Raw genomic sequence first — 21,900 nt, forward strand, 5'->3', positions numbered from 1 at the left:
CCACTTTGAGGTGGCAGCAGCACCCCAACAACCCCCCCCCCTCGCCGCGGGTCCTGCCGTGATCTGTCCCCACTGGTGGCACCCCAGATGCCACCTCAGTGGATTCTGCCCCACACTGTGCACCCCAGCCCCTGCTGGCGTGGCTGCAGCGCCCAGGGCCGCGCTCTTATCCCAAAATCTTGTCCCTGGGGAGCCAGGAAATGCATCCATCATGCCCAAGGCGGCTGTGGCAGCTTTTCCCAGCTCGCCCACAGCCCATTCAACCACTGGAAAGATTTGCTCCGGGCTCTGCTCCGCTCCCGGCCTTGGCTCCACACCCGCGGTTTTCCAAACCACTGCTCTGGAGCTGGACCAAGGGATGGGGACGGGGACGAGGCCAGCGGTGCCCTCTGCTCTCCATGGGGCACGGGGACACCCTGACAGGGCACTGAGGTGGGTGGGCACCCATAGGATCTCACAGCCCGCGCTGTCCCCGTCTCCAAAGTCCCCAAGGCTGGGTTTGGGATGCCAGAAGCCCCCGGCCAAGAGCAACACCAGCCTGGAGCATCCACCATCCCTCCCGAAGCCATCCAAGGATTTGGCTGCCCAGGCAGGATCTCCTGGAGAGCCTCATGCCCGGCACAGCTCTGTGCCAGCCCCGGGGCGATGTGGGGACACGCCGCAGCCATTTCCTGCAGGAGCGGCTCCCGAGGACGTGGATCCGCTGCCACCCCGCCACGCTGCAGCGTCCCCACCGTGGGCACCAGAGACGGAGGGGGCAAGGGCCAGTCACCCTGTGCCCCCCCAGCAGCCCCCCCCACACCCTGCTCGGAGCCTCTGGAGCTCGTCTGGACCCTGCGGGCTCTGCCAACCGCAGAGCAGCCACAGAGCCCTGCTTGCGCAAGGTTTGGCCACCACCCAGCGGAACGGGGCTTTACTTTCGAGGAGAAAGGTGTTGGGGCAGCCTCGGGGTCCCCAGTGTCCCCACGGGTGACACAGAGCTGCCTGGCATCCCTGGCACTCCCTGGCACGAGCTAAGGGCAAAGCCCACCCAGCTCCACCCAGACCCCAAGTTTACAATCCCCAGGGATGGCCTGGAGGAGCTTTGGGCCACCTGAGGGTCACTCAGGGCCACCTCACGGGTCACCCGAGGCTACCTCACAGGTCACCCAGGGCCACTCACTGCGTGGGCTGGACCAGGGGCACGGTGCCCAGGCGCAGCACCACCGGCCCCCGGGCGCTGCGGATCTTTTTGACGGACGAGATCTTCAGCAGCTCGAACCTTTTAACCAGGTTAAAACCTGCAGGACAGAGCGGGGGACATGAGACCTGGCCCTGGGACAGGTGACAGTCCCCGGGCAGGTCACAGAGCCCAGCCCAGGGTGTCAGGGGATCCCTGAGAGGGTCTTTCCTTACCCGTGACATTCTCATACTTGTCCCCAGCCAGATCCTCGTCCCAGAGCTGCGGGCACAGCTCCCCTGTGAGGCAAACACATCGCTGGTCACTGCAGCGTCCCCAGGAGCCGTGGGACAAGCAGGATGGGACCACACAGAGCTCCCCAAGCCCACGAGGGCCTCGGGGTGCTGCCAAGCGCAGACCAAGCAAACCCCACTCCCGGGAGCCGGGAGGAGGGAGGCTGGAACGCTCCAGGAGCAGCTCGGAGGGGACAAAGCTTCAGAGGGGACAGAGCTGGCCCTGCTGCCTCCCGCAGGTGAAATGCTTTCCCCAGCTCTGGCGTGTTTTGCCTCCAGACAGCCCCGCGGCTGGAATCAGCGTCAGGAGACTCGGCCGGGTGCCAGGGACACCCACAGTGCCACGGAGAGCTGTCCCTTCCTGTCCCAGCCGGGTGACAGCTCAGAGCCGGCGGCCCTCGGGGACAGGCGTGAGAGTTCAGCCGGAGGCTGAGGAGCAGGAAATGCCGTGTCAGGCGCGGTCACGGGGGGTGCTGCTGCTGTTTGCAAGGATAAATCAGGGCTCCGGCAGCACCGACCCACCTCCAGATGTGCCAGATGTTGGGAGGTGCGAGATAAAGGAGTAAACAAGGGGGTAGGGAGAGAGGGATTTGTTTTGTCTCCAAGCAAACCGGCCCTGGAGCAGGATGGGCACCAAAGATTCTCCCAGCTCTTCCTTGGATGTTCCTGGGGGGGTCTCTGCCCACCTCTGTCCAAGAGCTTGGCACCACCGTGGCTTGTGCCCCAGGCTGACCACGGGGCCAGCAGTGGTGTGGGGACATGCTCTGGGCCTGGGGACCCCAGCCAATGCCACGGCCGTGAATGTCACAGCCGGCGGCAGAGTCCCCTCCCGCCAGGCCAGGGGTCACCAAGGAGCATAAATCACCATAAATCACCCCAGTGCGAGCCCTTGGAAGCTTCTCCCAGCCCTGCTGCTGATCCCAAGGGAAAATCCCGCCTGTCCAACCCTCTGTGGCTCAGGAAAGGCCGGGACACGCGAGGCCACGCCGTGCCGGGCAGCCGGAGCGGGTGACAGTGACAGTGTCCCCTCCCGGGCAAACCCGGGCTCCCCCCGGGCCGAGCCACCGCTCCACCCCCACCGAGCCTGATGCAAGCACGGTGTCGCTTCCAGCGGCTCCTCCCCTGGAGCCCGGGGCTCGTCCCACACCGGGAGCCACACGCAGGCCGGGGACACCCGGCAGAGCCGGGCTCAGCGACAGTCCCCCTGTCGCCAGCTGCGCGTGGACACCCCCCAGCCCTCCACCATGGTGTGGATCATGGCCAGACCTCTTCCCGACTCGCAGCTGGAGGCCAAACCTCCCTCGGGGGCTCCGTGCGTGCTCACCCTGCCCGGAGCGGTCCTGGCTCACCTGCCCCGCCCGGACCCGGCTCCAGCCGCGCTGCCGGGCGCCGCTGCCTTGGCTGCCAGCTGGCACCGGGTGTCCCCCGGCCGCAGAGTGGCCAAGCCCCATCCCTCCCTGCTGGCCTGCGGTGTCGGGGTGTCCCGGGCTGGCTCCCCGCAGCCGGGCTCGCTCGGCTCCACTCTCCCTGGCCCCTTGCCCGCGCGGGATGCTGAGCAAAGCCCCGGCGCTCAGTCTGGAGCCACCACTCCGGTCCTGGCACGTGGAGACCTGGCACAGCTCACCGTGTCTGCGGCCACCTCTGCTCTGCCATCCCTGGGTCTGACCCAGCTGTGACAGGGACACGCGAGGAGGGAGGTGGCTCGCAAGCCCTCGCTCCTGGTGGTCCTTACCTTCCGCTGGCAGCAGCTCCTTCCCCTGGCAGACGCTGACGAGCCCGGCGAGTGCCAGGGCCCAGAGACCCCTCATGGTGCCCGTGGCAGAGGCTCAGGGCCCGCACGGCCACCTGCAAAAGGAGAGACCCCGGGATGGGCACCTGGTGGCCACCAGCCCATGAGGTTGCCCACACCGGGAAAGCCACCAGCATGGAGCGGCGCTGACCCTCCTGGCCATGGCTCGGCGATGTTTTGGGGGTCGGTGTGGCCCCCATCCATCTGCTCCACACCCACCCCGAGCCTCAGCATCCCAGCATCCCTGCGTGTCAAGGGCCGGCACCCGGATTTACTCCAAACATTCGGGAATGCAATGGCTGAGGTTCCCCAGAGTGGAACCGGGCGCCTCCTGCTTGCACCCACCCAGGAAGGTCTCACCGCCTCCCGTTTCATCTCCCGGTCCCGCGTGGATGCCGGGGTGTCCCTGCAGGTCACCCCGACCTGGCCTCCCTCCTGCTTCCTGCCACGAGGCAAGCTGGGGCTGCAGGCAGGGAGCCGGGGCCGGGACAGACCGGACACACTCGGCTCCGGGGGCTGCTGCCAGAGCGCGACGTGCAGCCCCCTTCTTCACCCCACGCACAGCCCCCGGGACCCCCGGCAGCGGGGCCACCCCTGCCCTGCCTGCTCGGGGCTCTCTCGCACCCCCAGCTCTCCCCAGGCTCCCAGCCCCCCTGTCCCGAGCCACAACCCCCTCACCGGTTGTCCCCTGTGCTGCCACCCGGCTCCGCTGGCCTGGCACCCGCCTGCGCCCACCCCTTCTGCCACCCCTGTACCCCCCCACGCCCCCCGCTCCGCTCCGCGGCTCCCCCCGCCCGCTCCCCGCCTTCCGTGCGCCGCACCCTCCGCACCGGCGGGTCCCCGCGGCCCCGGGGCGCGATTAACTCCGGTGGTTAACGGGGAACCCCCCCTCGTCCCGTCCCGCCGCAGGGCCGGGCTCCGCCCCCGGTGCGGGGCTGCCCGGGGCTCACCTGCGCGGGGCTCGGCGGGGACGGGGCTGTCCGGGGTGGGGGGGGGGGGGGGTGCGGGACGCCGGGAACTCCGCCGCGGGACACCGGGAACTCCGCCGCGGGACACCGGGAGCTGCCGCGCCGCCCCCGCCGCCTTCCCCGCCTCCCTCCGAGGGGAGCCCGAGCCGCCCCCCAAGCGCTGCCCGCCCTCCGCACCACCCCCCACCCCAACCCGGGGGGGGGCCCGGGCCGCCGCCCGCCTTCGCATCCCCGCCCTTCTCCTCCTCCTCCTCCTCCTCCTCCTCCACCCCCGGGCGCCTCCCCCGGCAGCGCCTCCCCTCCCTCCTTCCCCCCCTCCGGGTCCCCCCCGGCCCAGAAGAGGGGAACCCCAATCCCGGGGTGAGGGGGGGGGGTGTATCCCATTCCCTGGCTGCCACCCCTGTGGAGCGGCTCTTCCTCCCCACACCCGCTGCTGGCACCGGTGGTGGCATCGCTGGCCAGAAGGTCTGTCCCCACGGAAGGAGGATGTCCCTCAGGGATGCTCCAGGAGCAGCTCCGGGGTGCTCCCGAGGCACAGGGGTGGCAGCCAGCCCGCTGTGTGTGTGACACGGAGCTGGTGTCCCCCTCCGCGCGCCTTGGGGTGGCTTGGGGACAGCCTGGCTCGGGGCGAGGTGCCCGGGGTCAGAGCGCCGGGACGGGATCGCTGCCACCATCCCTGCTGCTGGCACCGCCGCCGCTCCCACGTCCCCGGCAGCAGCGGCAGCGGCAGAGCTGCTGATTTCCCAGAGCCCTGCCAAGCCCTGCAGGGATCCGGGCCCATCCCAAGCGCATCCAGCCCCGCGCCGCCGGGACGTGCCAGCCTGGAATGCTGCCCCGGGGCCTGGCTGCCCAGCTCTGCCCCATCCTCCCGTTCCCGTGCGTGCCAGGCCGCCCTGACCCCCCCAAAAAACAGGCAGGGAACGAGCCCAGCTCATGCAAGTTTGGGTCCGGAGGGTGCAAAGCATCCGCTGGCATCGCCACGGCTGTGCCACCGTGCTGGGGTGGCACAGGGCGCCCAGGATGGCTCAGCTGCGTTTTCTCCCAAATTGTGATGGATCTGTTTAGGCTGCAGCTTTAGAGACGCGTGAGGGACGCATGGATCTCAATAAACTCGCTAATTAACAACTGCTGGTTATGCTGAGGCAGTAAATATGCTGTCGTGGGCAACCCCAGCGGCTCGGCTCCGCCAGTCGCTTGCCCGCCAGTCCCGGCGACGTGGTGACAATGCTCCCGCGAGGCGCCTGCTGAGGTAATTAAGGGTGATTAAAGCAAGTGGGAACGAAAGCACAGCGAAACTTTCCACGTTCTCGCGTTTGGGATGATTGTTCTCCTTGAGCTGTTCTTTGTTTGGGGCCACCCAGCAGCGGTGAACCTGGGTTTGTGTGTCCTGGGGGGGGGGGGCACGGCCCCAAAACCGGCCCCACATCCCATCCCAACCCCAGAACAGAGCAGGGATGACGGGCAGCCTCATCCCACCCTCCGCAGCTCCCAGGATCCTCAATTCATCTGCGAAACACTTCGGAGGGTTTACAACTGAGGCACCCTTCCCGTGCCTCAGTTTCCCTCACTTCCCAGGGTGCTCCGCTGGGCTCGTTGCCCCCAGCCCAGTGGCACAAAGCGACCCCGACACCCCCAGGGGTGGAAAACCCCGCTCCGCGCAGCTCCTGCTTCCCGTCGCTGTTCCAGAGCACGGGATCGGCATTTCCAGAGGGAAAAAGAAGCCGGATCCCGCCTCCCCAGAACTCTGGCTTGGAGCGGCGCCCAGCGGGGGGATGGAAAGCAGGATCCTGCAGCCCCTGCCCACCATCCCATCATGGAAAAAGCAGAGGCACGCTGTGCTTCCAAGAAACTGCCGCGCCGCCTGCCAAAAAACACGAGCCGGAGCAGAGCCCGACAGTTTTGGGGCTGGAGATAATTTTGCCTCCGAGCCCGAAGCGTCACCGCGGCGGTTGTATCACCCTGGGGCTCCCCACTTCTCACCCCGAGCTCAGCCTCCCCCCAAAATGCTCCCCAAATCCAGGGAATGAGGCTTGGGGTGACGCCGTCCGGAGCACGCTGGCTCAGAGGCAGCTGCCGGCCTGGACAAGGCACAGGAGGGAATTCCTGCGGCAAGGATTTCAGCGGCTCAGCATGAATTTCTGCACCAATCCAGGCACAATTCCCCCCTCCCCGCCTAATTCCAGTCAGGAAAGAAAGCGCCTGCAGGAATTCTTTCCAGCTTCCTTGGGCCATTTGTATCCGCGGTGCTAGAACAGCACTTTTGTCTCTTTTTGGTGAAGTTTTCTTTCCCGGGCAGCGGAGGGAGAAGCTCCGCGGAGCTCCCGTCCCCCCGCGCAGCCTCAGAGCGGCTTCTCCATCATTTCCGCCCCCCAAACCGCACCTTTTTGGCACTGGGCGGGGGGGGGGGGGGGACACACAGCCTGGCTCCCATGGGAGCTGCAGATGGAAAACTCTCCCCAGAGCTCTGGGATCTGCTCCGACCCAGCCCGCAGCCCCCGTGGCGCAGGACTGGGGGCTGTCCCTTGTCCCCTTACGCTGGGACACACCACGAGCCTGTTGCCTCTCGCCCGGGCTCCGTTCCCTCGCCCCATCTGGCGTCTCCATGAGTAATAAAAGCTGCTAATTGCCAACAGATGCCCCAGGAAACCCTGGCGCTGCCTCTCGCGGCTGTGTTTGGCTGGGATGGAGAGGAGGGGAGCTGGAGCAGGCCCCGGATCCCCCAAAGCAGGGGGCGGGGGGGGGGGGGGGGAATCCCAGTGCGTGGCAGCTCGCAGAAACCAGAGCTGGAGGATGTGGCTGCAGAATTTCCAGCAGAATTTCCAGCAGAATTAGGGACCAGCGGGGGGACACCCCAGGGAGGGGATGGTGACCCTGACCCGCACCCTCCATGGGGCTGGGAGCCACGCCCGAGCCCCACGGCTGTGCCAGGAGCTGTCACCCACGGTCCTGACCCCTGGCATGGGCAGCCAAAATCCTTGTGCTCGTGGCAGTCCCCTCCCCGCGCAGCTGGATCCCCCTTAGGAGGTGGCAGCGGAATAATTTGGCTTCTTCCACCCCCTCCTCTTCACTGCCATCGCCACGCTGGAACCCAAATGGCTTCTTCCAGCGCCCCAAACCTGAACTGGGCACTGCTGGGATGAACTGGGTTATGAAATTGGCACTTCCATCCCCTGGCGGGGCTGGGGAGAGGCTCCCCCACTCCAAGGGTCACATCGTGTCCCAGTGTCCCAGCACTGGGGCTGGGAGCAGCCCTGGCCTGTCCCATGGTCCGAACCGGGCAGTGGCCACCAGCCCAAACTGGGCGGTGCCCTTTGCTCTTTCCAAGCCTGTCCTGTCCAAGGGAAGCCCTCGGGAACTCAGGAGCCTTTTCCCAGAGGGAAGGAATAGCCGTGACCAGGATCTGCTCCCACCGTGGCACAGCCGTGGCACTCACAGAGGGAGGATTTCAGCGCCGTGATCCCACCACGGATCAAAAAATCTCTCGTCCCAGATGTGCTGAGAGCCACCAGCAGAGACGTCCTCTCCTCCAGCACCGCTGTCCTGACCCAGCTCCTGCTCTGGGCATTCCCACCCACAGCTGCTGGTCCTGCTGCTCCATCTCCCATGCCCCCAGCTCCGGATGCCGGGATGCTCCGGCAGCGCCGGGCCGCCCACCTGGAGCGGCTTCCGCGTGCTGGTGACCTCCGAGGTTCCTGATTTACTCACAGATTAATTGCTCTGTGATTACGGCTCCCGGTTCCCGTGATCAGATGCTCGTTTGCAGCGCGTGGGTGCAGGATCAGCCCTGCTGGGGAGGGGGGGTGAATTTTTGGGCAGAGCGAGGTGACACCGGGTGACAGCCGCCACCAGGAGAAGCACGAGGCGGCGGCCGCGGCCCCACGGCACCACAGAGAGTGAACTTTTATTTCCAACAACGACAGCACCTGCCCCGTGGGGTGGGGACAGTGGGGAGGGCTGGGAGGGGGCGGCCGCGGGGCTCCCGGGGTTGGGGGGGGTCCCGGGGGGCGGCCGCTCGCGTGCACACGGTGCACGGCGTGAAGAAACATCCCGGTAGAAAAGAACGAAGGTCTGAGGGCCTCGACGGCCGGTCCTGCCCCGGGGTGGGGGTGCAGGCGTGAGCGTGGTGAGCATTTTGGGGGGGGGGTGGGGTGGGCGGGGGGGGGGGGAGGGCGCGGGTCCCCTCCACACCCGCGTCCTGGGGGTGGCAGGAGGAGGAACCGCGCGAGGACGAGTGGGAGGCGGCTCTCCCGGGGTGGGGTGGGGGGAAACGGCTCCGGCCAGGCAGGGACCCCCCCCCCCCCCCGCGGCTGCCCCGGAGCGCGGAGCAAACGCAGCGCGCCGGCTCGCGGGGCGGCGGCGGGCGCGGGGCGGCGGCGGCGGCGGCGGCGGGCGCGGGGCTCACACCTCCGTCTGGAAGTCGCCGTCGGCCGCGTCCAGGCCGGCGCAGGGGCTGTCCCAGTCTGCCCGGCACAGCTCCAGCCGGTCCCGCTGGGCGCTGGGCAGCGAGCCCAGCGTCATCGCCTTGAATGTGCTCCACGGCTTGGGCGGCGCGGCCGGAGCCTTCGGCCGCTGCTCCTCGGGGCCGGTCACATCCTGCAGGGTGAGGGGCAGCTGTGGCCAGCGATGCCTGGCTCTGTCCCACAGCCGCCTCCTGCCCTCTCCAGGATGGGATGGGACAACCCCCAGGGGAGGGCTCGGGACTTACGTTGCCCGTGCTCTTGTCCCCGCCGCCCGACGAGACGCTCCACCGCTTTTCTCGCTGAGGAAAAACCCCAGTGCTCAGCCCCAGCAGCGCCCCCGGGTGCCCTCAGTCTCCCCCGGGGTGCCACAGTCCATGCAGGAGGAGGTAAAGGCTGGCAGGGTGCACACCAGGGCAGGACGGGGCCTCCAGGACCTCACCTTGGAGGAGCCGGTGGACGGAGCCCGGTACCGGTCCAGCGTGTGGAATTTCTGGTTGAGCTCGTGGTAGAGCTCGGAGTGGCGTTTCCGTGTGTGCATCACCTTCTGCGGGGGCAGAGCAGAGCCTGTGGCCATCGGCGCTGCCCGCTGTCCCTCGGCACTGTCCCCTGTCCCTCGGCACTGTCCCCACCCCTGTCCCCATCCCCGCATCCCGGACGAGCAGCAGAGCCCACTCCACGCTCATCATCGGTGTTTTAACCCAGAGCCAACGCTTGCCGCTGCCTGGTCTAAACCCCTCAGAGCTCAGCAGCTGCCGGCGGGGCAAAGGGAGTGGGGACAAAGTGGATCAGTCCCCCACGATGGCACCGGTGACACCTCCATGGCAGCACTTACCTCGAAGTCCAGGTCAGAGTACCGCAACCTCTTCCTCTGGTGGGGGGACAGGCAGGAGCAGGGGGAGGAGATGGAGAAGAAAAGGGAAAGGTCTTTGCAGGGCCAGGATGAGGGGGAACAGGGTTTAGGGGCTCATGCCAGCCCCAATCCATGCCCGGCCGGGGACACGGAGCTCATCCCGCCAAGGGTGGGATGGCCAGGGGGGGATTCATGCAACCCTACACGTGCACTTGTGTCCTGGGCACGCACATCCCTCCCCACACGCGTGACCGTGGGCACCAGCCCCCCGCTCACCTCCAGGGACCCCACTTTCATGGCAGAGCCGGGCACGGTGCGGGGCATGGTGCGGCTGCGCTCCGACAGCTCCGAGGCCAGGATCTGCCTCACCGTGGGGTGCTGCTTGAACTGGAGGCCGTAGGGCGCCTTCACCGTCGCGTAGGGCTGGTTGAGGTTCACGTTGACGTGATCCACGGCCACAAAACCGGGATAGGCGTCCCCTTCGGCCGCCGGGCGCCCCGTCCCGCCGGGCACCGCCTCCTCCGCGCCGGCACCGAGCGTCCCCTCGTCCCGGGGGAAGGGCTTGAGGCTGCCGGTGCGGCGGGGCAGCATCATGTAATCGCTCTCGCGGGGGGGCTCGGGGGCCCGGATCCAGCCGTATTCCAGCGGCCGCAGGCTGCTCTCGGTGCACAGGTAAACGGGACCCGGCGCCTCCAGGCCGAGCTGCTGCGCCGGCGGCTCGCCCAGCTCGGTCAGACCCGCCACCACGTTGGGCGTCATCTTGGGCACCTGCACCAGGATGCTGGCGGGGGGGATGTTCCCGGGCAGGCTGGAGAAGCCCAGGCCGCCCTCCGAGGTCGTGTTGAGCTTGGGGTCTTCGTCCCCGTCCAGGGAGATGCGGGACAAGGTGCCCGTGATGGTGGCGGGGTTGCAGGTGTTCACCTCTTTGAACAGCACTGTGGGCAGGGAGCGGGGTCAGAGCCGGCCCTGAGGGTCCCGCGGAGGGTGGGGGACACAGGAGAGACGCCCTGGCTCGTGCTGCCTGTCCCTCCCAGGTGTGGCAAGGTGACAGCAGAGGGGAGCTCACCTGTCTGACACGCCAGGTCAACGTCCTTTTCAAAATCTGTCTATAAAAATCCAGAAAGAAGGGAGAGAGCGAGAGAGAGAGGAGAGAGAGAGAGGGAGAGAGACGGGGAAATGAAGCACCGTGGCCGGCACAGGCAGCGGCGGGGGTCTCCAGGGGGGGACCCACTCACCAGGATCTGCACCTGCCCGTTCTTGCAGGAGTCGGGCGAGTTTTCATTCTCCTCGCTCCTGCACCCCCCCACCTGACACTTCACCACGTCCTGGACCTGCGGGGACAGAGCCGGTCACGGCCCCGCGGCCAGGGCTGTCCCCCGGCACCCCTCCGGCGCCGCCCCACCTCTCGGCGCAGGAAGCCGTGCACGGTGATGATGACGAAGCCCTGGACGGAGTTGAAGACGGCGAAGAGGACCTGGAAGAGGATGGAGCGCCGGTCGGTCATGGCGAGCACGGCCGACATCCAGGTCAGCGCCAGCAGAGGCAGGACCACGCAGGAGCTCCACAGCGATGCCCTGGCGCAGGGAGAGAGGGGCCGGGGTGAGCCCGCGGGGCGGGGCTGCCCCGGGGCAGCCCCCCGAGCACGGCCCCCCTCCCCCGCGGCAGCCCCCCGAGCCTTGCCCCGCGCCCCGCCAGCATGGCCGGGGCTGTGTGACCCAGCCGTCCCCTCTTCCTCGGTGTCCCCAAGCCAGCGCCGGCTGGGAACTGAGGGCTGAGGGGACCTGTGGGCTCCAGCCCCCCCAGGTGTGTCCCTGTCCCCTCACAGCCACAGGGTGCTGGGGGGGACGCGGGGCCACCGCCACCCTCCCACGGCCACCAGAACAGCAGAGAGGGGATTTTATTTTGTTTATTATCCTCTTTTTTTTTTTTTTTTTTTTTTTTTTTTTTTAGCAGCGAATTTTGGGGCTGCCTCCGTTGTGACTAAACCCCCCGTGAGCGAGGACTTCGGCAGCCTCTGGAAGGGGGTCCCGGGCACACCCCGCGAGCCCGTGCCCCCACCCCCAGGCCAGAAGAGCCCCCCCCGCAACCCCAGCGATGAGGTGACCTGCCATGGGAAGCCATGCCATGCAGACGTGATGGGACACCCCGCCCCGAGCACACAGCGTCACCCTTCCTTCCCCTCGGGGACCCCCCAAGCCGCCCCCCCAACCCCTTCGGGGAGATACCCAGAGCCCCCCCCCCCCCCCAACCTCCCCGCGCTGTGCTCGGGGCGGGGGGCGCGGCGGGCGCGGGACGGGCACTAACATGGCACTGCTGGCGGTGGCGGAGGTCATGGCCGCGCTGGACACCACGCCGCACTTGGTGCATTTCAGCAGCAGGCTGCCGCACGGGGGGGGCTTGGAGCTACGAGCCCAGCGCCCCCCCGGCGCCCCGCAGCCAGGACCGGGCCACGCGGGGTGGGGGGGAAGGGGATGCAGGCACGGGGAGAGGGGAGGGAGCAAGGCAGGACGGCGGGGAGAGGGCGGGGTGGGGGGGGGGGGGACGGACAGATGGATGGAGGGATGGATGGACGGACACAGGCAAGAAGCAAATGGGAGGAGGAGAAGAAAGAGAGAGAGAGAGAGAGAGAGAGAGCGCCGGGTTAGTCGAGGGCGGCAGCTGTTAATGGCGAGGGGGGGTGGCCAAGCGGCAGGGGAGGGGGCGGGCACGGAGGGGGGGCTGCGGCCTGCGGACCCCCCTTCCCCGAGGGAAGGGGCGGGGGGGTGGCTGCCCCCCAAATTCTGCCCCTCCAGCAGCCCCCAGCAAGGGGCTGCGCTCACCCCGGGCTTGGCCCCCGCCGCCCACGGATGCGGTGAAATCTGCCCCGCCCTGAGCCCGCTGCCGGGGCACCCCCGTGCCCAGCCCCCGGCAGGGTGCGGGGGTCGGGGGGCAGCCGCGGGGACCCCCCCCCCCCCCCGCGGGGCGCAGGGCACTTACCCAGCTCGCTGCTTTTTGGACTTATCTGAAATGCCGTCACGGGACATGAGCTTGTTGAAGACGATGATGCCCACCAGCATGTTCACCTGCAGGAGGGTGGGCTCAGGGCTGGCACGGAGCCCCCTGCCCGCGGCAGCAGCTGCCACCAGCCCCCCCCCCCACACACCACCCCGGGTGGGTTTTGGGGGGCGCAGGGCTCCCGGGGGCAGCTCACCAGCACGATGACAGCAGCGGGTCCCACGAAGGCGTAGAGCAAACCGCCCTCCAGCGAGAGCCAGCAGCTGCAGGGGACCGTGGGTGGCGTGTCAGGGGGACAGCCCCGTGGCCGTGCCCTGCTCGCAGCCAGCCCGCAGCTGCCGCCGTGCCCCGCCCCGTGTCCCCTGTCCCCACGTACTAGCTCGCTGTCCCGTAGCCTTTGGTCCGTGTGAAGCCGACGGAGACGGCGACCACGAGGGCTGGCAAGCCTGGAGAGGGGACACGGGGCTGGAGGAGCCGGAGGAAGGTGGCACTGTCCCCCACTGTGCCAGCCCCAGGGGGTGGGGACAGCGATGGAGCTCCTCTGACAGCTCCCCACGGCCTGAGGGTGGCACAACCGAGACACCCGGGTCTGCTTTCCCCCGCTGCGCCTCAGTTTCCCTTCTGATGAGCCTGGGGGGGGGGTACCAGGGGTGGGCGAGGGGTGCCCCCCTCCCAGGCAGGCCGGGCTCTTACCCCATCCCAAGCACAGGAAGCGCTTCCTGACCAGGCGTGTCCGGATCCGGCCGATCACCGCCAGGTAGGACTGCCAGGCCTCGGTCAGCACCCAGCAGAAGGACGAGAGGAAGAAGAAGTGGAGGAAGGCGGCGGTCATGGTGCACACGCCCTGCAGGGTGGGGACACGGGGACATCAGGGGGACACGGCCACGTGCCCGGCACCGCGGCGGTTAAACCCCCACGCCCGGCGTTGCGTGGAGTTAATCCCGGGATCGAGTTAATCCAAATCCAATCTGCTGCTGCCGGGAGCCGGCAGGGGACCGGGCGAGTGGCCTGGGACGCCACCGAGGGTGGCAGGGTGGTGGCAGGGTGGTGGCACCCACCTTGCTGAGCATCTGGGACTGGCCCACGAGGATGAGGATGTTGGAAGCCAGGATGGAGACGCAGAAGTTGAGCAGGATGATGGAGCGCTCCGACTTGATGAACCTGCGGCAGGAGCGCCGTGGGGCCAGCTGTCCCTGTCCCTTGTCCCTGTCCCCGTCCCTGTCCCTTGTCCCTGTCCCTTGTCCCTGTCCCTGTCCCCGTCCCTTTCCCTTGTCCCTGTCCTTTGTCCCTTGTCCCTTGTCCTTGTTCCTGTCCCTGTCCCTTGTCCCTGTCCCTTGTCCCTGTCTCTGTCCCTTGTCCCCGTCCCTGTCCCTGTCCCTTGTCCCTGTCCCTTGTCCCTGTCCCTTGTCCCTGTCTCTGTCCCTTGTCCCCGTCCCTTGTCCCTGTCCCTGTCCCTTGTCCCTGTCCCTTGTCCCTGTCTCTGTCCCTTGTCCCCGTCCCTGTCCCTGTCCCTTGTCCCTGTCCCTTGTCCCTGTCCCTTGTCCCTGTCTCTGTCCCTTGTCCCCGTCCCTGTCCCTGTCCCTGTCCCCGTCCCTGTCCCTGTCCCTGTCCCTGTCCCTTGTCCCTGTCCCTTGTCCCTTGTCCCCGTCCCTGTCCCTGTCCCTTGTCCCTGTCCCTTGTCCCTGTCCCTTGTCCCTGTCTCTGTCCCTTGTCCCCGTCCCTGTCCCTGTCCCTGTCCCTGTCCCCGTCCCTGTCCCTGTCCCTGTCCCTTGTCCCTGTCCCTTGTCCCTTGTCCCCGTCCCTGTCCCTGTCCCTTGTCCCTGTCCCTTGTCCCTGTCCCTTGTCCCTGTCTCTGTCCCTTGTCCCCGTCCCTGTCCCTGTCCCTGTCCCTGTCCCCGTCCCTGTCCCTGTCCCTGTCCCTTGTCCCTGTCCCTTGTCCCTTGTCCCCGTCCCTGTCCCTGTCCCTTGTGCCTGTCCCTTGTCCCTGTCCCTTGTCCCTGTCTCTGTCCCTTGTCCCCGTCCCTGTCCCTGTCCCTGTCCCCGTCCCTGTCCCTGTCCCTGTCCCTGTCCCTTGTCCCTGTCCCTTGTCCCTTGTCCCCGTCCCTGTCCCTGTCCCTTGTCCCTGTCCCTTGTCCCTGTCCCTTGTCCCTGTCCCTGTCCCTGTCCCTTGTCCCTGTCCCTTGTCCCATGCTGCCACAGGAGCAGGGATAGTCCCAGGCAGCTTCTCCCACCCAGGCTCTCCGTTCCCGTTAATCCCATTGATGTTGAGCCTTCCCCGGTGCCGTGTCCCCCTTTGTCACCCCCCTCCCCACACGGCCTCGCGCCCCAGGTGCCCCCCAGGTCCCCGTGTGCCCTCGGGTCACCTCCAGAAGGCCGCGTAGATCACCAGCAGGGTCAGCAGGGCCATGCAGGACACGGCACAGCCGATCATCAGCGGCACCGACGGCGTCCCCGAGGGGTCCATGGCCTGGGGGGACACCGGGGGGGAACTGGCTGAGCCCAGCCCCCTCCCCACTGCTCCCTGACAGCCCCCTGTCCCCTCGGGGCCCTCCACCCCCTCACTGGGACCCCCGGGTGCACAGTGGTGGCACAGCCAAAGGGGACTCCATGCCAGCAGGGGACGCGGGTGGAATAGCAATGGGGTGCCCCCTCCCCTCCTGGCACACGGCAGCGCCCTGGATTGAGCTCTAGGGACCACGGCAGCCCCTGCCCACACAAACCCACCCTGCTGGGGAGTGCTGGAGGGTGCTGGGACCCCTCCCCTGGCTGCTGGGGGACACGCCCACCCTCCAGTGCCCACCTTGTCCTGGTAGGAAATGCTCCATGCGCACCCCCACCCTCCCTCGGGACTGCTCCCACCCAGCCCGGGGGTCACCCCTCAGCCGCATGCCGTGTCCCCAGCAGGCTGGCGGCTGTCCCCAGCCTGTCCCCTACCAGGTCTCTGGGCAGCTGGGCGAGCACGGCGAAGGTGGCGAGCTGGCGGCACTGGCATTTGGTGTGCGCCGGGAGGGTCTCCAGGGTTTGGCAGCTCTCCGTGTCCCAGTTTCCCAAGCCAGCATCCCTGATTAATGGGAAGAGAGCGAGGGAGAGCAATTTGAAATGATCAAACACGCGCAGCCCCTCGCGCCTCTCCGGAGTTAGTTAACCCCTTCCTGGCCTTGCCAGGGGGCACTGCCAGGGGGCACTGCCGGGGGAGGGGGTGAAGCTATCCCTGCCCCGGGCTGATCCAGAGGAAAGGTTTAATCATCCCACAGAGATCTGAGGGGGAAGAAACATCACAGAGAGGGGCAGGGCAGTGCCAGGACGGGCAGGAACAGCCCCAAGAGCCCCCTGGCACCTGTGTCCCCTCCCAGGGGGGTGATGATTCCCTCTCTCCATGGAGACCCCTCCCTCCATGGGGATCCCCCTTTATGGGGACCCCTCTGCCTTTGGGAGCCCTCCTGCACTTGGGGACCCTTCTGTCATGGGCATTCTCCTGTTAGAAGGATCTCTGCACTGTGGGGACCCCTCCTTTTATGGGGACCCACCCCCTTGGGGACCCTCCTGCCATGGGGACCCTTCCTGTCACAGGGACCCCTCCTGCCAGGGAACCCCCCCAGTGAGGGGGCACAGAGGGGAGGCGGCACTGCCATGCCCAGGAAGAGCAGCCACAGCTCCCAGCACGTCAGGAAAACCGGGAACGGGGTCTGTGGGACAGCTGGGGACTGTCCCTGGGGCCTGGCTGGGACCTGCCACGCTCATCACGGCCAACACCTCCCCACCGGTTCGGGGGATGAAGTGGAACCAGTGACCCCGAACTGTGGCGCTCCCGTGGCTACCTGGGCAGGGGGCTGGCAGTGCCCTCCCGCAGCCCGCAGCGCTGCCCGCCCCCCTCCCTGCCCTACTTTCCCTCATTCCTGCCAGCACTAACAAATCACATCTGGCAGCCTGGCACAGGCAGCCCCGCGGCTCCGGGGCCACATCGATCCCGTGGGAGCTCAAATCACCCGTGCTGGTGGGGCTGGGATGCAGGAAGGGATGGTCCCAGCTCTTCATCCCTGCTCCCATCCCTGCTCCCATCCCTGCTCCCATCCCTGTTCCCATCCCTGTTCCCATCCCTATTTCCATCCCTGTTCCCATCCCTGTTCCCATCCCTGTTTCCATCCCGTTCCCATTCCTGCTCTCCAATCCCTGTTCCCATCCCTGCTCCCCTTTCCCTGCTCCAATCCCTATTTCCATCCCTGTTTCCATCCCTATTCCCATCCTTGTTCCCATCCCATTCCCATCCCATTCCCATCCCATCTCTCCCATCCCATTCCCATCCCATTCCCATCCCATCTCTCCCATCCCAGTTCCCATCCCTTCTCCCCTTTCCCTGCTCCAATCCCTATTCCCATCCCAGCTCTCCCATCCCTGCTCCCCATTCCTGTTCCACGTTCCCATCCCCGTCCCTGTCCCCCTCTCCCTGTTCCAATACCTATTCCCTGTCCCCATCCCTGTTCCCTGTCCCCATCCCCGTCCCTGTCCCCTGTCCCTGCTCCAATCCCTGTTCCCTGTCCCCATCCCTGTTCCCCCATCCCCGTCCCCTGTCCCTGCTCCCTGTCCCTGTCCCCATCCCTGCTCCCTGTCCCTGTTCCCAATCCCTGCTCCTCTCCCTCCCAGCAGCCCCCTGGCACTGCCAGCCCCGCCCTGTCCCCAGGGTGTCCCTGTGTCCCCGTGCCCTGCCCCTCACTCACGTCCTCGAGTAGTCCCAGGTGACACACTGCGGGTGGGACGTGCCCTGCGGACACAGGGACAGGTTAGAGCTGTCCCCAGCCCCGTCCCCACCCCACGGGGAGATGTGGCCCTTGGGGACATTCCCCGGGTGTCCCAGGGCTGGCACGTCCCCACCGTGGGCACAGGGACCATGCCACAAACTGGGAGCTGCTGGTCCCTGCCCGGCCCTCAGTGCCTGCAGGTGACAACATGGGACTGGGAGGGGACACAGCGATGGGACAGCAGGGTGACACATGGATGGCGTGGGAGGGGAAGGGGACACTCATGGTGGCGATGAAGGGACTCGTTGATGACACGGGAGAGCTGATGATGAGGAAGGGCAACGCCACGGGAGGGGACAGTCACGATGACAATGTGGGACAAGGGACACTTGTGTGGGTGACGCAGAGGGGGACACTCACAATGACGTGGGAGGGCGACACTCAGTGATGATGAGGGACCCCAACAGTCACGGTGATGTGGAAAGGGGGACACAGGGGGACAAACATTGATGCCACTGGAGGGGGACACTTACATTGATGTCGTGGGAGGAGAAACACTGGTGCCATGGGAAGGGGGACACGGTGACATGAGAAGGGACATTCCCGGTGCCAAGGGAGGGGACACTCACATTGATGATGTAGGAAGGGACATTCCCGGTGCCAAGGGAGGGGACACTCACATTGATGATGTAGGAAGGGACATTCCCGGTGCCAAGGGAGGGGACACTCACATTGATGATGTAGGAAGGGACATTCTTGGTGCCAAGGGAGGGGACACTCACATTGATGATGTAGGAAGGGACATTCCCGGTGCCAAGGGAGGGGACACTCACGTTGATGATGTGGGAAGGGACATTCTTGGTGCCAAGGGAGGGGACACTCACGTTGATGAGTTGGGAAGGGACATTCCCGGTGCCAAGGGAGGGGACACTCACGTTGATGAGTTGGGAAGGGACATTCCCGGTACCAAGGGAGGGGACACTCACGTTGATGAGGTGGGAAGGGACATTCCCGGTGCCAAGGGAGGGGACACTCACGTTGATGATGTGGGACAGCTCCACCAGCACGAGCGGCTCCGCGGGCCGGGTCGGCGGGCGCACCGTCACCGTCAGCACCTTGGAGGTGACGGCCAGGGGGCTCCTGCGGGAAGGGACACGGGCTGTGACAGGCCAGGGGGACAGCAGGGGACACCGCGGGCGGCGCCACTCACCTGGGCGGGGGCAGGATGAGCCCCAGCGTGCGGTACAGCACCGCCCCGATGACGAAGTGCGACGATTCCTCGGCTTCTGCGGAGAGAGACGCGGGCTCGGCGACACGCGGGCACGCCAGATGTGCGCCCAGATGTGCGCTGGCGCGCACGCACGGCCCCGAGAGCACGCGCGGTCACCTGCGCACGCCCTAGGGGTGCGGCTGACGTGTGTGTGTGTGAATGGGAGCCAGATGTGAGCTCACATCTGCAGCAGGTGTGCGCTCATGGGCGCCTCCAGATGTGCGCGCTGACGCCTGTACACACCTACAGATGTGCGGGCTCACTCATGCGTGCACGCACGCGTGCGCAGTTCCAGATGTGCAGGGTCACACGTGCGCACATCCAGATGTGCACTCCCACGTGCACGCTCACACCTGCGTGCACACCTGCACGCTCCCAGGCGTGCACGCTCCCACCGTGCACACCTCCAGGTGTGCAGGCATGTCTGCACTTCCAGATGTGCACGTTCACACCTGCGTGCACACCTGCACACTCCCGGACGTGCACACTCCCACCGTGCACACCTCCAGGTGTGCAGGCATGTCTGCACTTCCAGATGTGCATGCTTACACCTGCGTGCACACCTGCACGCTCCCAGACGTGCACACCTCCAGGTGTGCAGGCATGTGTGCACATCCAGATGTGCACTCCCACGTGCACGTTCACACCTGCGTGCACACCTGCACGCTCCCGGACGTGCACGCTCCCACCGTGCACACCTCCAGGTGTGCAGGCATGTCTGCACTTCCAGATGTGCACGTTCACACCTGCGTGCACACCTGCACGCTCCCAGATGTGCACACTCCCACCGTGCACACCTCCAGGTGTGCAGGCATGTCTGCACTTCCAGATGTGCACGTTCACACCTGCGTGCACACCTGCACGCTCCCGGACGTGCACACTCCCACCGTGCACACCTCCAGGTGTGCAGGCATGTGTGCACTTCCAGATGTGCACGTTCACACCTGCGTGCACACCTGCACGCTCCCAGACGTGCACACCTCCAGGTGTGCAGGCATGTGTGCACTTCCAGATGTGCACGTTCACACCTGCGTGCACACCTGCACGCTCCCGGACGTGCACACTCCCACCGTGCACACCTCCAGGTGTGCAGGCATGTGTGCACTTCCAGATGTGCACGTTCACACCTGCGTGCACACCTGCACGCTCCCAGACGTGCACACCTCCAGGTGTGCAGGCATGTCTGCACTTCCAGATGTGCACTCCCACGTGCACGCTCACACCCGCGTGCACACCTGCACGCTCCCAGACGTGCACACCTCCAGGTGTGCAGGCATGTCTGCACTTCCAGATGTGCACGTTCACACCTGCGTGCACACCTGCACGCTCCCAGACGTGCACACCTCCAGGTGTGCAGGCATGTCTGCACATCCAGATGTGCACGTTCACACCTGCGTGCACACCTGCACGCTCCCAGATGTTCACACTCCCACCGTGCACACCTCCAGGTGTGCAGGCACACACCTGAGCGCCGTGCCGGGCGTGCAGGAACGTTCGGCCAGGCACGCGCCCACCTCCAGCTGCGCGCGCCCTGCCAGCTGTGCACACACCTGGGCGCTCCCGCTCACCTGCCGAGGCGAGGCTCAGCACCTCCCTGGGGATGAAGAGCTTGTCCTCGGAGCTGCGGGCCCAGTCCTTCATCCCCCGCCGGCCCTTCATGGGGAAGTTGATGTCGCTGGACACGGCGGACACGGGCTCCCGCTGGATGCTGGTCACTGGCAGGGGACAACGGGTGTCACCTCCCCGCTCCTGTGTCCCCCTCAGGTCCCCACGCCCGCCCCGCCGCTCACCCAAGTTGTCGGTGACAATGAGGGAGCTCTGGAAAGCCTTCAGCGCGTTCCCCACCAGGTGGATGAAGTCCTCCACCACCTTCATCAGGTGCACGGAGCCCGGAGAGACCTGCGGGAGACGGGAGCAGCTCCGGAGCCACCGGGATGCGCCACGGCGGTGGGGACACACCCCGTCGGCGATGGGGACAATCCCGGCTGCCACCACGGCCCCCCCCACCCCACCCCGTGCCACTCACCTGCTGGGCATCCTCCCACTTATCGCGGTTCTCCGCGTCCACCATGTAGCTCACCACCTGGAAGAAGCGCTGCGGGGACGGGGCTCAGCGGGGCTGGCGACGGACCGAGCGACCGCCACCTCCCCGCGGAGGGGACCCTCGCTGTCCCCCTGGCCGCTACCTGCACGTCCTCGGAGGACGGGATGTAGGTGGCCCTCTTGAAGGTGTCGGTGACGTTGCGCAGGATGTCCACGGAGAAGAGCAGGTCCCCGCTGTAGTAGGTCTTGCGGGCCATGAGCTCCAGCAGGCTCCGCACCACCTGGGACATGCCCTCCCCTGCCAGCACCCGCTGGCCCTTGGCCAGGTGCTCCCGCAGCTGGTACGGGGAGGGGACAGCGGTGTCACTCCGCTGCCACCACCCCCCAGCAGTGCTGCGTGTCCCTCACCGTCCCCAGAGCCCGGGCCACGCTGCAGAGGTCGTTAAGGCAGCTGCGGGATGCGCAGGTTGAGGGTGTCCACAGGGGTTTGGGGACATCCAGGGTGGTCTGGGGACATTCGCAGGGGTTTGGGGACATCCAGGGTGGTCTGGGGACATTCACCGGGATCTGGGGACATCCATGGGGTCTGGGGTCATCCTCCACGTCCCAAAAGCCTTTTCCCAAACACGTGGGAACGCAACTCAAACAGTCCAGCTCAGGGACTGGGACATTTTTCCAAGCCCACAGGGGGCTGTGGGTGGTCACAGGACTCTGGGGACATCCAGGGAGGTCTGGGGACATCCGTGGGGGTCAGGGGACATCCTCTCCATCCCAAAAGCCTTTCCCAAACACACAGGAACACAACCCCCTCAAGCCCTGGGATGGGATCCCTATTCCCACCCTCACGGGGATCTGAGGGAACCTTCCCATCCCAAGAACCGCTTCCCACAGACACAGCCCGGATGGGATCCCCTTTCCCCGCCCACCCACCGAGCCGTGCCTCAGTTTCCCCATGCCAGAGAGGCGAGGTGGAGTGCCGGGGATGGGACGGAGCCCCAGGGACAGGGACAGGGGACAGAAGGGGCCGTGCCAGAGCGGGCACCTACTGAGAGATGCAAGTATCTGTACTCGTGGGAGACGCAGCGGGCGAAGCTGGGCACGCCCCAGTAGGCGACCCCATGGGGGCTCAGCAGGCACCGGCGGCTGGCAGTCCCTGTGAGGGAGATTTGGGGTTGGGGCTGGCGCTGCAATCCCTTCCTGGCACCCCGATGCCACCCACAGCCCCCTGCGCGGCTCCAGGGCCAGGGGATTTAGGGGTGCTTGACCCCAGTGTCACCCACCACCCCCTGCCCTGCTCCGGGTGGCTTGTCCCCAATGCCACCACCTGTCCCAGGGCTT

At 66.8% G+C, this 21,900-nt stretch overlaps 2 protein-coding genes across 9 annotated transcripts in view; both read right to left on the bottom strand.

Moving 5' to 3' along the window:
- Positions 1–4,252, bottom strand: part of COL16A1 (collagen type XVI alpha 1 chain) — a 25,534-nt gene extending 21,282 nt beyond the window's left edge. The window contains 4 exon segments of the mRNA XM_053964689.1: positions 1,163–1,280; positions 1,396–1,458; positions 3,185–3,297; positions 4,192–4,252. Of these exon segments, the coding sequence (XP_053820664.1) occupies positions 1,163–1,280; positions 1,396–1,458; positions 3,185–3,260 (257 nt within the window). The 5' untranslated portion in view covers positions 3,261–3,297; positions 4,192–4,252.
- Positions 4,253–8,090: 3,838 nt separating this feature from the next.
- The window catches only part of ADGRB2 (adhesion G protein-coupled receptor B2), a 33,888-nt gene continuing 20,078 nt past the window's right edge, over positions 8,091–21,900 (bottom strand). For 6 of the 8 annotated variants that reach the window (XM_053964746.1, XM_053964749.1, XM_053964748.1 and 3 more), the window contains 24 exons: positions 21,609–21,715; positions 20,706–20,900; positions 20,546–20,614; positions 20,310–20,418; positions 20,088–20,234; positions 18,460–18,535; positions 18,287–18,389; positions 17,229–17,272; positions 15,448–15,574; positions 14,877–14,980; positions 13,572–13,674; positions 13,207–13,357; positions 12,890–12,959; positions 12,710–12,776; positions 12,496–12,581; positions 11,824–11,922; positions 10,922–11,093; positions 10,755–10,850; positions 10,586–10,625; positions 9,796–10,454; positions 9,502–9,537; positions 9,109–9,213; positions 8,915–8,968; positions 8,091–8,802 (listed from right to left, as the gene is read on the bottom strand). In XM_053964746.1, coding sequence (XP_053820721.1) covers positions 8,608–8,802; positions 8,915–8,968; positions 9,109–9,213; positions 9,502–9,537; positions 9,796–10,454; positions 10,586–10,625; positions 10,755–10,850; positions 10,922–11,093; positions 11,824–11,922; positions 12,496–12,581; positions 12,710–12,776; positions 12,890–12,959; positions 13,207–13,357; positions 13,572–13,674; positions 14,877–14,980; positions 15,448–15,574; positions 17,229–17,272; positions 18,287–18,389; positions 18,460–18,535; positions 20,088–20,234; positions 20,310–20,418; positions 20,546–20,614; positions 20,706–20,900; positions 21,609–21,715 — 3,014 coding nt within the window. In that variant the 3' untranslated portion in view covers positions 8,091–8,607. The remainder of the gene's footprint in view (positions 8,803–8,914; positions 8,969–9,108; positions 9,214–9,501; positions 9,538–9,795; positions 10,455–10,585; positions 10,626–10,754; positions 10,851–10,921; positions 11,094–11,823; positions 11,923–12,495; positions 12,582–12,709; positions 12,777–12,889; positions 12,960–13,206; positions 13,358–13,571; positions 13,675–14,876; positions 14,981–15,447; positions 15,575–17,228; positions 17,273–18,286; positions 18,390–18,459; positions 18,536–20,087; positions 20,235–20,309; positions 20,419–20,545; positions 20,615–20,705; positions 20,901–21,608; positions 21,716–21,900) is intronic. The other 2 variants (XM_053964747.1, XM_053964752.1) reach the window with 1 other exon arrangement.

The sequence above is a fragment of the Vidua chalybeata genome, chromosome 25 (assembly GCF_026979565.1).
Source record: "Vidua chalybeata isolate OUT-0048 chromosome 25, bVidCha1 merged haplotype, whole genome shotgun sequence".
NCBI classification, from domain to species: Eukaryota; Metazoa; Chordata; class Aves; order Passeriformes; family Viduidae; genus Vidua; species Vidua chalybeata.